The sequence below is a fragment of the Pseudochaenichthys georgianus genome, chromosome 4 (genome assembly GCF_902827115.2).
Source record: "Pseudochaenichthys georgianus chromosome 4, fPseGeo1.2, whole genome shotgun sequence".
Taxonomy (NCBI): Eukaryota; Metazoa; Chordata; class Actinopteri; order Perciformes; family Channichthyidae; genus Pseudochaenichthys; species Pseudochaenichthys georgianus.
The window spans coordinates 1347313-1366442 of record NC_047506.1 but is presented as its reverse complement, the minus strand read 5'-3'; the positions used below and the strand labels follow the sequence as shown (position 1 = coordinate 1366442).

The 19130-nt window shown below is 43.2% G+C and overlaps 1 protein-coding gene across 1 annotated transcript in view; it reads left to right on the top strand.

Annotated features, from left to right (window-relative positions):
- LOC117445861 (ephrin-A2) overlaps nt 1-18600 on the top strand; it is a 71474-nt gene extending 52874 nt beyond the window's left edge. Inside the window, exons 2-4 of the mRNA XM_034081764.2 lie at nt 8295-8587; nt 13107-13172; nt 14722-18600. Of these exons, the coding sequence (XP_033937655.1) occupies nt 8295-8587; nt 13107-13172; nt 14722-14849 (487 nt within the window). The 3' untranslated portion in view covers nt 14850-18600. The remainder of the gene's footprint in view (nt 1-8294; nt 8588-13106; nt 13173-14721) is intronic.
- The last annotated feature ends 530 nt before the right edge of the window (nt 18601-19130 follow it).

The window sequence follows — 19130 nt, the reverse complement described above, 5'->3', positions numbered from 1 at the left end:
TAGAACAAGAAGATGGGGATGATGAAGATGATGGCTGATAATGAAGATGACGAAGATGATGATGAAGGAATTGAATATGATGGTGATGATGATGGTCAAAAGGAAGATGAAGATGATGTTGATAAATGAAGATGATAAAGAAATAGAACAAGAAGATGGGGATGATGAAGATGATGGCTGATAATGAAGATGACGAAGATGATGATGATGATGATGATGATGATGATGATGATGATGATGATGATGAAGGAATTGAATATGATGATGAAGATGATGGTCAAAAGGAAGATGAAGATGATGTTGATAAATGAAGATGATAAAGAAATAGAACAAGAAGATGGGGATGATGAAGATGACGAAGATGATGATGAAGGAATTGAATATGATGGTGATGATGATGGTCCAAAGGAAGACGAAGATGAGGGTGAACCCGCTGGTCCCTCGGCCAGCTGTGAGGGACACAGGCTCTCTCCATTAGAGTGATGATGTGAGCGCTGAAGGGTCCAGAGGTCAGTGAACGCACCGCCTGTCAGCGTCACCCTATCCTTCAGCTAACTCGGTTAGCATGCACTTTGCTAATGGCGTTAGCGGAGAGGCGGAGGAGAAAGCCCTCGTTCAGCAGGATGTTTCCAGCTGATCGACCTCCATCAGGACCGCGCCCCGATGCTGCGTTCAGGTCACACGGGAATAATCATCGCCGTGATTCGGCAAACTCTGAAGGGAAACTTAAAGTGTTTTCAATCATTAAGAAAAACTCAATTATACGGAGCTCCATTAGGGCCACAAATAACTGCCGTGTTCATCCAACGTGACGCTTTCAGGAAGCTCGGCTAAAAATACAGACGGAAGAGGCTGGAGGGGAAGATTCATTTATTTATTACGAGCTGGAATAACATCGCAAAGTAGACGTCAGAAACTTTGTTCTGTGCATTGCATGTGTCACGGTGATGGATGGAGGACATGGTTATGCTTTAACAACGAGATGAAATCAGAATCTGAATTTCATTTATATCACTTTGTTATATTATAGATTACATGTCACTTGTTAGACGCTTTTACCCAATTGATTGATTATTGATTGGTTGCTTGGCTGATTGATTGAACCACTGAACCACAGCTTCCCCTATGTAATCCTAAATGACACAAATAAAAGCGTTGCTGGATTTTCAAGGAACTGCAGAAGTTCATAGTCTTGATTTTGTCCATTTATCACATTCCTGAATAAAAGACGTTGTCACTAGATAAACTAAAATGTAGTGAAATTATGAAATCGAAGTCATAATTATGCTAAAATAATCACAATATGGTTAAATGTCAAGTTGGTTTTCACATAAAAGGAATATTAAAGGTGGGGTAGGTAAGTTTGAGAAACCGGCTCGAGTGCGAGAATTTGAAAATACACAACCGGAGAAAATCTGCCACTTCCTCACAGAGCCCCTCCTCCAACACACACGAACGCGCACATGACCAATGAGGGCACGAGATAAGTGTGTGCCCCGATGGAAGGCTGACAAGCAGGTAGGCCGTCCAGTTACTTTAGCCGGGCCGAAGCAGATGATTGGTCGAGCTTTTTACAGCGCCACGGCTTCCACAGATGACTTTTTTTTAGGGATTTGTTGTCAAAGCTCTTCAGATATTCATTGCTATCGGGATGTTAAGAGCATTCCATGGAATTAGAGCCGGGACTCGATTAAAAAAATGAATCTAATTAATTAGAGGCTTTGTAATTAATTAATCGAAATTAATCGCATTTTTAATCAAATATACATATCTGACCTGAGAACAGTGAGAAGCAATTTCCACATGGATGTTACTCCAGGTGGTCGACAGTCGAGTGCAGTCCAGTGAGCCAGGGAGCTGGTTATTCTCTCAGACGTGGACTTACTGGCCCTGAAACCAGTCGTCTGGTTGAGTGTGGGTTGGGTCAGGGTGTGGTTCCTTGCACTCGGAGTCGGGCTAACGTCCACGCTAGCTGCTACATGCTTTGCATTTAGGTGATACTTCAGGCTTGATGTGCTGCGGTGATATGCAAATTATTTTTTGAATAATTTGCACACAGCCGTGCTCTTGTCGACGCTTCCATCCGTCCGTTTTTTAAAACAAAATGTCCCATCCACGGGGCCGACCAAAGCGGTCTCATCAGCTTGTTCGTTCATGTTTGACTATTGTTCACCGTGGTTTGTTGTTGTTTGAAGTCCCATGCTGAAGTCATGAACGTTAGTTGGTGCTCCAGTATAATCGGTACGCCTGAAACTCATCCAGTGAGAAACGTTCCGCTGTGCACAAATAAGTGCGTTTAAAGTGCGATTAAAATGCGTTAATTTTTTTAGCGCGTTAATTTTTGTGTAATTAATTAATCTTAATTAACGTGCTAAAGTCCCGGCCCTACATGGAATATAACAAAAAGTGTATCTCGGGCCGGTTTCTCAAACTTACCTACCCCACCTTTAAGTCCTCGTGTTTTGGTGAATGTCACACAAAATGAGAGAAAAGGACACTTTAAAAGAGCAACAATCATGAAAACTACCATCAAAATATGAAACGATAATAAAAGAATATGTCCGATACATCAGAACTTAAATGAAAAAGCTATGCCGTTTTCTGAAGTGCAGAAATATGCAACATTTCTCATCAAATATGCAAACATTTTACAGCGCAAAGCATAAAGATAACCTGCAATGCAGACAGAGATACACTTTAAATATAAAACGGTAGAAGAAGTACTTTCTTACAGTCGTAAAATGTGTAATACTACAGTGTATACATACTTTCAATAACTCCCCAGCATACAATCCATCCATCCATCCATCCATCTTCTCCCGCTTATCCGTGGTCGGGTCGCGGGGGTAGCAGTTCCAGCAGAGAGCCCCAAACTTTCTTTTCCCTGGCGACATCAACCAGCTCTGACTGGGGGGTCCCAAGGCGCTCCCAGGCCAGCGAAGAGATATAATCCCTCCACCTGGTCCTAGGTCTACCCCTTGGTCTCTTCCCAGCTGGACGTGCCTGGAACACCTCCCTAGGGAGGCGCCCAGGTGGCATCCTAACTAGGTGCCCGAACCACCTCAACTGGCTTCTTTCGACGCGAAGGAGGAGCGGCTCAACTCCGAGTCCCTCCCTGATGACCGAACTTCTCACCTTATCTCTAAGGGAGACACCAGCCACCCGGCGGAGGAAACCCATCTCGGCCGCTTGTATCCGCGATCTCGTTCTTTCGGTCATGACCCATCCTTCATGACCATAGGTGAGGGTAGGAACGAAAATGGCCCGGTAGACAGAGAGCTTTGCCTTCTGGCTCAGCTCCCTTTTCGTCACAACAGTGCGGTAAAGCGACTGCAATACCGCTCCCGCTGCTCCGATTCTCCGGCCCATCTCACGCTCCATTGTTCCCTCACTCGAGAACAAGACCCCGAGATACTTGAACTCCTTCACTTGGGGTAAGGACTCATTCCCTACTTGGAGTGGACAGTCCATCGGTTTCCTGCTGAGAACCATGGCCTCAGATTTGGAGGTGATGATCCTCATCCCAGCCGCTACAAGTCATGTAAAAATACTCATCATGCAGAATGACCCTTTTAATTAACATACTACTAATATCAGAATAATATTATTTATTTATTTTTACTTTTATTGTCATGACACAGTACTTACTATGTAACAAAATGGTTTCTCTGCATTTGACCCATCCTAGTGTTAGGAGCAGTGGGCTGCCTTATGAACGGCGCCCGGGGATTATTAATATAAAAACGTACAAGATTAAAATAAATGATACATCGTGATTTAATCCGTTTTTTTTTATATAGTGACAGTTGATTGTGCTTTATTCAGCCCTGAGTAGTGTCTGCAGGTATTTATTTAAGGCAAAATGAGGGGGAAAAGGCATACGAAGCAGTTTTGGATGTGAGCTGCAGGATAAATGCCCTCCCTAAAGTATTCTGAGAGAGCGCCCCCTACAGACTGATTAGGAGCCGAAATCAGCCCCACACACTTTAATAAGAGGGCAGTGTGTGACGAGGTGTTTTACTCAGCTTGATTGAATGCGCTTCAAACACACACATTTGTCAAACATGTAAATCAAACCTTTATTTTATTAAATGAAAGCTGAATTTTAAATAAGTAGTGATTAAACTTGGATTGCTCAGCCAATCAGGACGCACCGTGGGGAAGTAAGTCAGTTAAAACCTCATGACCAGAATCTCAATCAGCTGTTGATTGGACTTTAGCTCCAGTGTTGATTCTGAAATGAATATTCAGAGACGCAGGAAGTTTGATTAGTTCGTGTCCCCGGATCGATCGCTGGATGTGATCGCGTGTAATAACGAGGAGGCTTGTGACAGAATCTGAGTTTGAACTCAAGTCAATTATGTAAATGACAGCACCGTGCCGCGGAGCAGCTGTGAGGAACTCTTTACAGATTCACTCGACACGTTTCACAGATATTTATTTCTGCTGCGAGGAAACTTTATTCGAGCGTCTCGACTGCAAACAGGATTTATACAGGAGGAGGTTTTTGTTCAGAGGACGTTTATATAGTAATTAAATATTACTTTGATTACATCTCAGTCAATCAATCAATCAATCAATCAATCAATCAACCAATCAATCAATCAATCAATCAATCAGTCAATCAATCAATCAATCAATCAATCAATCAATCAATCAATGTTTATTTATAGCCCAATATCACAATGTTACATTTGTCTCAGTGGTCTTCACAGTGTGTACAGAATATCAGTATGACAATACGACACCCTCTGTCCTTAGACCCTCTGTCCTCAGACCCTCTGTCCTCAGACCCTCTGTCCTTAGACCCTCTGTCCTTAGACCCTCTGTCCTTAGACCCTCTGTCCTCAGACCCTCTGTCCTTAGAGCCTCTGTCTTCAGACCCTCTGTCCTCAGACCCTCTGTCCTTAGACCCTCTGTCCTTAGACCCTCTGTCCTCAGACCCTCTGTCCTTAGAGCCTCTGTCCTTAGACCCTCTGTCCTCAGACCCTCTGTCCTCAGACCCTCTGTCCTTAGACCCTCTGTCCTTAGACCCTCTGTCCTCAGACCCTCTGTCCTTAGACCCTCTGTCCTTAGAGCCTCTGTCCTTAGACCCTCTGTCCTCAGACCCTCTGTCCTTAGACCCTCTGTCCTCAGACCCTCTGTCCTTAGACCCTCTATCCTTAGACGCTCTGTCCTCAGACCCTCTGTCCTCAGACCCTCTGTCCTTAGACCCTCTGTCCTTAGACCCTCTGTCCTTAGACCCTCTGTCCTTAGACCCTCTGTCCTTAGACCCTCTGTCCTCAGACCCTCTGTCCTTAGACCCTCTGTCCTTAGACCCTCTGTCCTCAGACCCTCTGTCCTTAGAGCCTCTGTCCTTAGACCCTCTGTCCTCAGACCCTCTGTCCTCAGACCCTCTGTCCTTAGACCCTCTGTCCTTAGACCCTCTGTCCTTAGACCCTCTGTCCTCAGACCCTCTGTCCTTAGACCCTCTGTCCTTAGAGCCTCTGTCCTTAGACCCTCTGTCCTTAGACCCTCTGTCCTCAGACCCTCTGTCCTTAGACCCTCTGTCCTTAGACCCTCTGTCCTTAGACCCTCTGTCCTCAGACCCTCTGTCCTTAGACCCTCTGTCCTCAGACCCTCTGTCCTTAGACCCTCTGTCCTTAGACCCTCTGTCCTCAGACCCTCTGTCCTTAGACCCTCTGTCCTTAGACCCTCTGTCTTCAGACCCTCTGTCCTCAGACCCTCTGTCCTTAGACCCTCTGTCCTCAGACCCTCTGTCCTTAGACCCTCTGTCCTCAGACCCTCTGTCCTTAGACCCTCTGTCCTTGGACCCTCTGTCCTTAGACCCTCTGTCCTTAGACCCTCTGTCCTCAGACCCTCTGTCCTTAGACCCTCTGTCCTTAGACCCTCTGTCCTCAGACCCTCTGTCCTTAGACCCTCTGTCCTTGGACCCTCTGTCCTTAGACCCTCTGTCCTTAGACCCTCTGTCCTCAGACCCTCTGTCCTTAGACCCTCTGTCCTTAGACCCTCTGTCCTCAGACCCTCTGTCCTTAGACCCTCTGTCCTTAGACCCTCACATCGTACAAGGAAACACTTCCAGAGAAAACCCACAGTTTAAAGGGAACATGGGAGAAACCTCAGGGAGAACAGCAGAGGAGGGATCCCTCTCCCAGGACGGACAGACGTGCAATAGATGCCGTGTGTAAATTGAAAAGATAATACATTTGCAGCAGGTAGTGTGTATAATCGGAAGATGAATCCACGAGGATATCCATCCAGGACCTATGATCCAGGACCACAGCCACGACTCACGATCCAGGGCTCGCGATCCAGGACACAGGACCGCAGGATCATCCATGACTTCGGATCCCGGCGTATATAGACACCAAAAAGAAAGACGTGTGGGGAAGCTGGGTTAATGGGAACATGAGAGGACACAGGTACAGACAGAGAGAAGGAAGAAGTAAGGTGTCCCCCGACAAACTAAGCCTATATCAGCAAAACTAGGGTCTGAATCTAATCAGCCCTAACTATAAGCTTTATCAAAAAGGAAGGTCTTAAGCGCACTCTTAAAAACGGATAGGGTGTCTGCCGCCCGAACACAAACTGGAAGCTGATTCCACAAATGTGGAGCTTGATAAGAAAAGGCTCTGGCTCCCATTGTACTTTTAGAGACTCTAGGAACAACCAACAACCCTGCATTCTTGGAACGCAATGCCCTAGTAGGACAGTAGGGTATAATGAGTTCTTTAAGGTAAGATGGCGCCTGCCCATTAAGGGCTTTGTAGGCGAGAAGAAGAATTTTAAATTCTATCCTGTGTTCTATAGGGAGCCAGTGTAAGGCAGCCAGAACAGGAGTAATGTGGTCCCTTTTCCTAACTCTGGTTAGTACACGAGCTGCAGCATTTTGAATCAGCTGAAGTGACTTGATTGACTTCTTGGTACTCCCTGATAATAAAGAGTTACAATAATCCAGCCTAGAAGTAACAAATGCATGGACTAGTTTCTCTGCATCGTTTTGAGGCAAGATATGCCTGATTTTTGCAATGTTACGTAGATGGAAGTAGGCGGTCCTTGAAACTGGTTTTATGTGGGCGTTAAAGGATAAATCCTGATCAAATATAACACCAAGGTTCCTTACACTCCAAATTAATGCCATCCATAGTTAGTATGTCTTTAGATAATTTGTTTCGTAGATTCTTCGGGGCAAGTACAATAACTTCAGTGTTGGTCGTGTTTAACATCTTGTTTTATGTAACTGTAAGGGAATACTATTGCCTTTTTGTTGTATCCTGATTACATCGATCTGTAACTTCCCCAGCCTGGAGATTGACACATGTGTGTGTGTGTGTGTGTGTGTGTGTGTGTGTGTGTGTGTGTGTGTGTGTGTGTGTGTGTGTGTGTGTGTGTGTGTGCGTGCGTGCGTGCGCGCGCGTGCGTGTGTGTGTGTGTGTGTGTGTGTGTGTGTGTGTGTGTGGGTGGGTGTGTGTGTGTGTGTGTCTTTGTGGAGCTGAACTGTGAAACAACTGTTGATGTACAAAAAAAACGTTGATTACCGTCGAAGTATTTCAAAGCGGGTAGGAAGTGAGTCAGATCTCCGTCCTGTAAACACGACAAATCTGTGATAAACAGTTAGTTTTGATTAATAGAAACCTCGGGGGTCTGTAGGAAACACACTTCACGCACACACACACACACACACACACACACACACACACACACACACACACACACACACGCACACATGCACACACACACACACACACACACACACACACACACACACACACACACACACACACACACACACACACACACACACACACACACACACATACACACAGGCATTGAAAAATGGTTTCCATGTGTTGGAGTCAAATGGAGGCTCTTGGTAAAACAATAAGTACTATTGGAAGGAAACTAACAAATGTATTATTTAGAAAATAACATATGCAAGAAGCCTGTGGAAATAATAACTGATAGAGAGATGTGAACTACGATTCCCAGAATGCATTTCACTGACAAAGATCCAATCACTGTTATATACAGTATGTGTTGACCTCTGACTTGCTTTTAACTGCATAGCAACAGCAACAAAATAAATCAAATGTATTTAATTGACAATTCACTTATTTTATGTTTATGTTTATTCGTGTTTTATTTATGTCCTTACTTCATAATTGTATTTATTTGTATTTTAATTTATTACTTACTTTACTACCTCCATACAAATCTTCTGTACTGAACAGGAAACAATAGATACATTAATTAATTAAAAAAGTTACATCATTCCTCTTCCTCCTCCTCTTCAGGTTTTTCCGGGGCGAGTACACGGTTGAGGTGGCGATCAACGACTACCTGGACATCTACTGTCCGCACTACGAGTGGCCGGAGCCCTCAGACCGCATGGAGCACTACATCCTGTACATGGTGAACTACGACGGGTACACGTCCTGCGATCACCACCGAAAGGGCTTCAAGCGCTGGGAGTGCAACCGGCCGCAGAGCCCCAACGGGCCGCTCAAGTTCTCCGAGAAGTTCCAGCTCTTCACTCCCTTCAGCCTGGGCTTCGAGTTCAGGCCGGGACACGAGTACTACTACATCTGTGAGTACACACACTGAGTACTTATACACACTCCAAGTACTACTACATCTGTGAGTACACACACTGAGTACTTATATACACACCAAGTGCTCCTACTTCTGTGAGTACACACACTGAGTACTTATACACACACCAAGTGCTCCTACATCTGTGAGTACACACACTGAGTACTTATACACTCACCAAGTGCTCCTACATCTGTGAGTACACACACTGAGTACTTATACACACACCAAGTGCTCCTACATCTGTGAGTACAGTACACACACTGAGTACTTATACACACACCAAGTGCTCCTACATCTGTGAGTACACACACTGAGTACTTATACACACACCAAGTGTTCCTACATCTGTGAGTACACACACTGAGTACTTATACACTCACCAAGTGCTCCTACATCTGTGAGTACACACACTGAGTACTTATAGGCACTCCAAGTACTACTACATCTGTGAGTACACACAACGAGTACTTATACACACACCAAGTGCTCCTACATCTGTGAATACACAGACTGAGTACTACTAAATCTGTGAATAAACACACTGAGTACTACTACATCTGTGTATACACACACTGAGTACTTATACACACACCAAGTGCGTTTACATCTGTGAGTACTACACAAAAAGTACAGACACACCTGTACTGTAAATACACATACTGAGTACATATAAACCTGAAAATGCACACACCAAGTACTACAACACCGTTCATCTGTGAGTACACACACCATGTACTAATACACACACCAAGAACAACGACATCTGTGAGTACACACACCAAGTACTACTACGTCTGTGAGTACACAAACCGAGTATACTGTAATGTAGATACACACACCAAGAACGACTACATATGTGAGTACACAAACCGAGTATACTGTAGATACACACACCAAAAACGACTACATATGTGAGTACACACACCGAGTACTACTACATCTATGAATAAATACAATGAGTACTACTACGTCTGTGAGTACACACACCAAGTACTACTACGTCTGTGAGTACACAAACCGAGTATACTGTAATGTAGATACACACACCAAGAACGACTACATATGTGAGTACACAAACCGAGTATACTGTAGATACACACACCAAGAACGACTACATATGTGAGTACACACACCGAGTACTACTACATCTATGAATAAATACAATGAGTACTACTACGTCTGTGAGTACACACAGCAAGTACTACTACGTCTGTGAGTACACAAACCGAGTATACTGTAGATACACACACCAAGAACGACTACATATGTGAGTACACACACCGAGTACTACTACATCTATGGATAAATACAATGAGTACTACTACGTCTGTGAGTACACACACCGAGTACTACTACATATATGAATAAATACAATGAGTACTACTACGTCTGTGAGTACACAAACCGAGTATACTGTAGATACACACACCAAGAACGACTACATATGTGAGTACACACACCGAGTACTACTACATCTATGAATAAATACAATGAGTACTACTACATCTGTGAGTACACACACTGAGTACTAATACCACAGTGAATACTATTCACAATTCATAATTAGTAACGCTTTGAGAGACACTATATCCTACCGATCCTCGCTGAGTACCACATCTGTGAGCACTACACACAGAGTACTACTACATCTGTGAGTACACACACCGAGTACTTATACACACACCAAGTGCTCCTACATCTGTGAATACACAGACTGAGTACTTATAGGCAATCCAAGAGCTCCTACATCTGTGAGTACACACACTGAGTACTAATGTATACTACTGAGTTATACTACATATGTGAGTACACACACTGAGTACTTATACACACCAATTCATAATTAGTAACACTTTGAGAGACACTATATCCTACCGATCCTCGCTGAGTACCACATCTGTGAGCACTACACACAGAGTACTACATCTGTGAGCACTACACACAGAGTACTACTACATCTGTGAGCACTACACACAGAGTACCACATCTGTGAGTACTACACACTGTAAACGACTGAGCATAAGTGATTACTTCCACATCTGTGAATACTTAATAACTCTGGATACATGCAGCAGCCATGTATTCTTTGTATTGCTAATATATCTGCGTACAGACGGTGAATTCAGCTTCAGCTCGAACCCGCTGTCCCTCTTTAATCTGTAATGAAAAGGTAGAAAGTGTCCTCAACTCGAATTGACCCCCTCTGCCTGCTGCCTCCACTTGACCTCAGATGACCTCTGTAACAAATGTCCCTTAGTACACAGTCTTCTTCCCGACATGCTGATAAGAGCTTTAATTGAGTGTCTATCAGTCGGATTATGGCGTGTGTGTTTGTGTTCACGTGTGTGTGTTATCATTACAGGCTTTTAAACATGTGGTGCTAAAAGCATTATCATTAGCACTGAGGGACAAACAGCTTCCCCCCCCCCCCCCCCGCCCTCCTTTGTTCCACACCTGCTCGACATGTTAAGTACATCAGTGTGTAACAACACGATGGAACAAGTGGAACACACTCGCTGGGAGTCTTTAAAGGATTGTCTTTTAATGGAGCCAGGCTAATAATTTCCCTCTGCTTCCAGACCTTTTGAAGTGTCCACGAGAATTTCTTTTTTTAAATTGGTTATATTAAAGGGGACCTATCGTGCTAAATGCACTTTGTGATGTCTTTTACTGTATACATAAATATGTGGGAACTCACGCAGCATCAGAAAATAAAACCCTCTCTCGTTTCCCCCGTACCCAAATCTTTTAAAAACGGGGTACAACAAGCAGATGCAGATTTGCTGCCGATCTGACGTCAAATCGGCGGCGGACCCACAGAGAGTTGCTATCAGAAACAATGCCTGACGTGTTTTGGACGTAATCTCGTCTTTGTTTACATTAGCAAGCCTCGCTAACACTCAGAGCTAACCTGTACTGGAGAGCACGTGTTTAAAAAGCAGGAAATAAAAAAAAGAACTCACCTTTGAGCTCCATACCGTTTCAGTGATAATCCTTGATGTGGTTTAGAACAGGATGGCGTTTTATCACAGCAGAATTTAACTTTATCTCCGGTAGAATTCTGATCAGGCATTAGCTCCGCCTCCCCTTTTGTATTTTTTTCAAGCTAAGGACCCAAAATCCGCGTTTCTCTAACAGGACTTCAAACGAGGGGTTTGAGCAGCATGAGGCGTGGCTACAACGGGGGATCTGTTTGGGGTTTTAAGCAAAAAACTTCACAGACGTGTTTTGTATAGGTATGGCCCTAGAATATATGTTTCCAATATAGCATGATAGGTCCACTTTAAATTAACCCTTCTCTTGCGTTAGGAGGTCATACCCCCCTTCCCATACTACTTTCGGTCAAAATTGGCCGGTGTGTTTTGCACGGTGATATTTCTGGAATACATTTCTTCTCACAAAACGTACTTTTTGGTGACGCTTGTCCAACAGTTTTCCTACACAAAATCTCCGGGTTATAAAGGTATGTTCGGGCCAGAGAGGAACTTTATTAGAGATGTATAAAGTTGAAATGGGGACACAGAGGGGAGGACATGGCCTTATTTACAGTTGTATAAATAACTGAAGTACACACAGGCTCTTAAACTATCTATCTATCTTACATTATATCAAATATATGTTTATATTTCACCTTTGTTTGTGTTTCTCTTAAATAGCCATGTCAGGTTTATACCACGCGCTCACACACTCTTAGTATCTATGTGTATAAAAGATTAAAACAAGGTAAAGAATAGCATCAGAGCTCAGTAAATGTTTATGTGGCCTAATATACCCAACATGTTCACGGTTTGGAACACAGAACCACACACTGCTGCCATTATGTGTGTGTGTGTGTGTGTGTGTGTGTGTGTGTGTGTGTGTGCGTGCGTGCGTGCGTGCGTGCGTGCGTGCGTGTGTGTGTGTGTGCGTGTGTGTTTCTGTCTAGACATCATTTGTCGTCCAACCTGGAAAATATTTTCTAAATTGAGCCTCATTTGGAGCAAAAGAGCTCCCAGAAGAGAAACTGGCAGTTTGTTTTAAATGACACTTAATGACTGGGTAAGTGTGTGTGTGTGTGTGTGTGTGTGTGTGTGTGTGTGTGTGTGTGTGTGTGTGTGTGTGTGTGTGTGTGTGTGTGTGTGTGTGTGTGTGTGTGTGTGTGTGTGTGTGTGTGTGTGTGTGTGTGTGTGTGTGTGTGTGTGTGTGTGTGCATGGTTGTGTGTGTGTGCGTGCGTGCGTGGTTGTGTGTGTGTGTGTGTGTGTGTGTGTGTGTGTGTGTGTGTGTGTGTGTGTCAAGGTCAAACAGCTGCTGCTCTCTGAGTTACAGCAGAGAAAACAAAGAAACATCGGGCTAATGTTTAAATAATGACCATTAAGTCCAAATGTTTCACATACTGTAGTTTTTGGAGATACGTGTTATGTACTTGAGTATTTTCTTTTAAAGAGGCCCTATTCTGCTCATTTCCAGGGTCATAGTAGGATTTCGTGTCTCTACGGTGACATGCTTTAATGTGTCTCTGTTGTCTCTGCAGCGTCTCCACATCCGAGCCTGGCTGGGAAACCGTGTCTGAAGCTCAAAATCTACGTCAAACCCACCAGTGAGTCTCGTTACATTACATTTATTTTATTTTATTAATATATATTGTATGACTTTTGGTACGACATATAAATTAAATGTTCGGTTACATTTCTATTAAATAGTTTACTATGACAATTGTTTTACGGCCCGTCCACACTACAGCTTCAAAAAAAGCTTGGAGCTGGGCGTGTCTGAAGCTCGACCAACAACCAATCACATGAATCTCCCGCCCCTGACACACAAGCAGCGGTTCCACCGAAAGCTTGAACATTGCTCAACTTTTGCAGCCTGAAACGCCAGGAAAGCTCCGCTTCCCACAATGCAGTTCGGCGAAAAGTGACATCACCCCATTCAAAGTGAACGGGCAGACGCGTTGGAAACCGTTTTTGAAGCTGTAGTGTGGACGGGCCGTTATAGTATAGTATGTCAGAAAGAAATGTAGGTAAAGTGTGTCATAAAAAGTTATATTATCGTATGTCAGATTATTTTTTACAAAAGTCAGAGAATAGCATGTCATATTTCTTCAGTAAAGTCATAAAAAGTCATTGTCTATTATATCAGAAAGTTTCATGGTATGGCATAAAAAGTGAAACTATTATAAGTCATAAGACATTAATACAAAGTCATAGTATAGCACTTAATAAAGAAAATATTATGAAAAGCCATAGTGTATATTATTCCATAAATAAAGAAAAGTAAAGAAAAAGTAATAGTATAGCAGAAATAGTATACGCTAACTAAGTGATTCTCAAACTTTTTAAAATAATGTACCCACTGGTTAATCGTCTTAACTCAAGTCAAAGTCAACTTTATCGTCAATCTTTCAGATGGAAACACCGTTTCTCACAATTCTCTCTCTTTTTGATCCATTTCTATAAAAACTGTCTGAAAATGAGCTGATCAGATTTTGGCCACTTTATGATGTCATAACGATGTTTTGTCTTGTGTAACCATTAGCCAATCAGCAGCCAAGGTAACCCCCCCCCCCCCCCCTTATCACCTGAATCTCCTCTAGAGCTCCATTGAGTTCTTTGTAACCAAATATCAGAGGGGCGTGTCGTAACTTGTTTTATTTAAGGCAGTAAAACATGTTTATTTGATTTGAAGTTAAAAGGCACAACGTTTCACAGGAAATGCTTTTATTTTGAAATGCAAGTAGTGTCCTCCTCTGACACCTTCCTGTTGTCATGAAAATTGAATACGAGCATGTCGAGTGCATTTTCCCCGTCTTCCACCGTTCTTGTTGGAAACTGTTTAATGAATATAAAGTAAAAGTTCAGTTTGGATAAGATGTCGCTTTGTTCTTCATTCGAAGCTTCTATTACACAACAGGGGGGCGTGGGGAGGGGCTGCTTATTTTCATCTAAAGTAACAGACAGAGAATCAGCACTTTGGAAACAGGGCTGAAACAGAGGGGATTATGGGTAATGCTGCAATGATCTGTTTGGTGTTTCAGCCAATCAGAGACAGGCTCTGTATATATCTGAGACCTGGGATATATTTATGAAAAGGAGTATGATAGGGGACGTTTAAACATCTGATAATAAATATTTTTCCATCTCTATCAGATGACTCTGTGTATGAGTCTCCGGAGCCCTTCCTGACGGACGACACCACCGGTGGATGCAGCCTCGTTCTGCCCGGTAACTCCCTGCTGCCCGCCATGTTGCTCCTCCTCCTCTTCATCTCCTCATAGCACCTCCTGCTCTGCTCCTCTTCCTCCTGCTGTTGGACTGCTCTCCGTCCTCCCTGAGACAGGAAACTAATACAGCAAGGCCCTCCTCTCCCTGACCTCCGACCTTCACCTGAACGCCACTCAGCAGCTCAGCCAATCAGAGGAGGCCAAGGTCACTGGGGGGAGGAGCCAGGAGACGCTCTGTGCTGGATGTTTCTGCTCCGACAAAGTCCAGACTCCATTGACCCCCATGTTAACACTGATGCATACAATATATATATATATATACAAACACACATATTAAGGCAATGACTCAACATTATTTTCCGCATTAATTGTTTATAAAATGCCTGACTAATTGTAAAAAAAGGCAACATCTTAAAAAGTCCCAAAACACAATATTAGAAACACAGATTTGTGCCAAATATTAGCCTGGAATCAGAATACTTTATTTATCCCGCTGGGGGAAATTAGGTAAACATGACGGTCAGTGGAGTCCAGTTCCAGTCCAAGGAGAAGTGAAACACATCAAGGCTGTTTATAATCTTTGGATTTTCGTCACAGCTTCAATAAAAGACGGATCATCAGCAGCATCAAGAAACTCTAAGACGTCAGCTTCAGTCGGAGCAGCGTTCACCGGCAGCTCTCGGTTCTGCTGCAGCCTACATCCGTTTTATCTCTTTGCCCTGATGGCTACAGTCACAGAAACCAGCCACACCTGTCAAACACAGCAGGTCATGTAGCAAAAGTTAACATGGAACCGTTAACCTTAGGGTGAAACTAACTTGTTGGGATGTCATCGGTGACATTTTCAAACTTACATATTTATCTCACAACTGCTGGTAGAACACATCCCACAGAGTTTGAGATCTGACTAACGGAAAACAAAATATTTGTACTTTACAGAACTTATTGTCGCGCTGATGTAGCTTCAGACCAATGGGTCAAGATTTTGTAGCTTCATAGACAAGGGGAGGAGCTAACGTAGCAGCCTATCACAGAGGGACAGCGGGTTTACGTAGCTTTTAAAGTAATGCGTTACAAGTGTCGCCGTACAGACCTGCACTGCTATAACAGGACAAGCTAACGTAGCTTCACAGAAATATGGGAGGAGTTAACATAGATTCACAGACATATAGGATGGGCTAAAGTAGCTTCAGGACATGCTAACGTAGGTTCAGAGACATACAGGCTGAGCTAACTTAAAGGTGACATGTCATGCTTTTCCGGTTATTGCCCGTCCCCTTGTTGTTATGAAGGTTTTTATGCATGTAAACGGTGTGCAGAGTCAAAACCCTCAAAGTGCACCCTGTAGGGAGTAAAACTCTAAAACAGAAAATACCTCCCCAAAACGCCTCGTTGGAGACACGTCACTGTCCATTTGATTCTTCCGGGGACATCATGATGTCATGTCGTCCCCGGAACGAAATGGACCAATCCGTGGAGCCGTTACGCTACGTCCGCCGAGCCATTACGTTAAGCCCCCGCTGATTGGTCCAAATTGACCAATCCACGGACTTCCTCACACACTCAGTGCAGCTCTGCTGATCTCTCCTCCCTGGCTGCAGGCTGATAACAGACAGTTGGGATCGCGGCGAAATTCTCTCTGCAGACCCATTCTCACAGCGTTTATCAACCTTTTTCTTACTCGATATCAAGCCACACTTATTGCTTTTACTTCGGCTGTGACTTTGTGTGTGCTCAGGGTGAGTTTGGCTGTGTATCGCTAAACAAGGAAATCACACCTCCACGGAGCTCAGCGCGATTCACAACGTCCCGACTGGTCCCGACCAATCGGAGCACACTGGGCTCACAGGGAGGGGGGGAGACTGCAACGAGCCGTTTAGTGGAGAGAGTGAATACACATACTTTACAGAGATGCTGTGAAACCAATGTGAGTTTGGAAAGTTGCACAGTATAAATCTATTCTAGTAGACCTCAACAATGGAATTATGATCAGTGGAAATGGCCATGACATGTGACCTTTAAGCTAAAAGACAAACGGGGGTATGTAATGTAACCTCACAGATATATGGGAAGAGCTAAAGGAAATTCACAGACATACAGGGATCAGCTAACATACATTTACGGACATATGGGATAAGCTAACTTAGCTTTAAAGATGTAGGGGCAAGCTAACGTAGATTCACAGACATACAATGCAAGATAGTGTACATTTACAGACATACAGGATGAGCTAAAGTAAATTCTCAGACATACAGGATGAGCTAACTTAGCTTCACAGACATACTGGGCAATATAGCGTAGCCTCACAGACATACAAGTTAAGCTAAGGAATAAGCTAACAAGCTTAAGTAGCTTCCTGATGAGCTAACAAGTTTTAAAGACCTATGCTAACGTAGCTATGACAAGCTAACATATCTTCAAAGACTAACTTAATGTTACAAGACTTTGTATACAAATATATAGGCTACATGCATAAATAATGTTTTCTGTTCATTTCGGACTTTGTGGCTCATTTCTGTGACAGTAATCGCTTTCAGTGTTGAATACAAAAAACAAAAAAGACTGTCGATCTTTTTCATCACGTCTCTTGCCCAACTTCAGCAGCAGACGGCCTTTTATTTCTGTAAATCTGCCAAAGACTATTGTTAAACTTTTCTATTAGCAGGTTAAGTCATACAGCAGCTACAGGTGTCATTGTGGCCCCGCCCACTTCTGCCAAAAGGGGGTGGGGCTATATCAGGTGGAGGAGTCACATTCATTTTTTTTTCTAACTTGTGTCGTTTTGTGGTATAAATAAATCGAATGTCAAGCGCAAAACTAAATTGAACCAATCAAAAATGGCCTTTTTCCCACTGGTGCTGAATTTTTTGTGACTCAATCACTTGGTTTCTGGGAAGCAGCAACACCGTGTGGACGAGAGGACGTTTTGGTTTTTTCTCTTCATCTCTCCATACCGTCCCTCCGTCTTCATTGATGGAGGAAGAGCGTGTCCTTGTGTTTGTGGACGAGCAGGGGCATGCTGGGAAATGCAGTATCTATATAAAACGAACGAACTGTGGTGGATGACGGACAGAAGCAAAACTGACTTTGTTTCGTTCGTTTAGGTAGAAAAAAAGTGAAGTTTTTATTTTACATTTTTGTGCCATTTTTCAGTTTTTAAAAAACGCAGGACAAAATTCATATAAGATATGAATTTTATGAAGGAATCAGTCAGATGTTTGTTGTTGTTGTTGCTGTTGTTGTTGTTTTCCTCTTTGTTCCTGCTTGCATCACAATGCATTCTGGTCTTTGTAGTCCTGTGCTTTCTGGTTCTGTTGATGAACAAAGGTTTTTGGTGGTTTTTTTTCCAGTTCATCGTCCTTTTCGTGTGGATGGAATCAGTTTTTTCGTGGCGTAAGAGATGTTTAAGAAACTGCAGGAAAGAAAAACTACAGAAAAAAGTTCAGAAGGTGGTTTTATGAGCGGGGGTGAGGCCTCCCTGTTGTCTGGTTTACAGCGTCTCTAAAAAGAAAATGTTTTTCTACATCAAAATGTCTGCATATTCTATTCTCTGAAAGACAAAAAAATCAGTTTTTGTATATTTTCTTATTGGATGCTTATAAAATCATGTAAAAGAATGCATTTATCTGATTGGCTAAAGAGCTAACGAGGGGTCAGAGGTCATCGGGCCTCTTCAGGACATTTTTTTCTGCGCTGCATGAGCAGAACAAATTAAAATACATTTACTGAATTTACTTTGAAGATAATTTCAGAGAGAAAATGTTAAGAAGTGTATGAATCTGTGTTTGATAAATTCACCAATAAAACAATGTTCCACTAAAAATAAATGTTGTTCTTTGTCTCGTTTTTTATCCAAGATGTAAGAGACAAAAAACACCTAATTTGTATTCACTGCCGAATAATTGAACAAGATACTTAAAGGGGACCTATCATGCAAAATGCACTTTCTGATGTCTTCTCTACATCACCATGTGTCCCCGGTGTGTCGGGGAACTCACGCAGCGTCAGGAAATAAAACCCTCTCTTTTCCTCCGTACCCAAATCTCTAAAAACGGGGAACAACGGAGCTGATCCAGATTTGCGTCCGATATGATGTAATATCTGAAATGTGGACCCACGGCCCAATCAGAAACGTTGCTATCAGAAACAATGCCCGACTGCTTTGGACGTAATATGGACGGTGTTTACATTAGCATCGCTAACACTCAGAGCTAACCTGTACTGGAAAGCATGTGTGTGAAGAAGCAGGAAGTAGAAAGGAACTCACCTTGTGGTATAACCGGCAAGAGAGAAAGCCTTTGAGCTCCAGACTGTTTCAGAGAGAATCCTTGATAA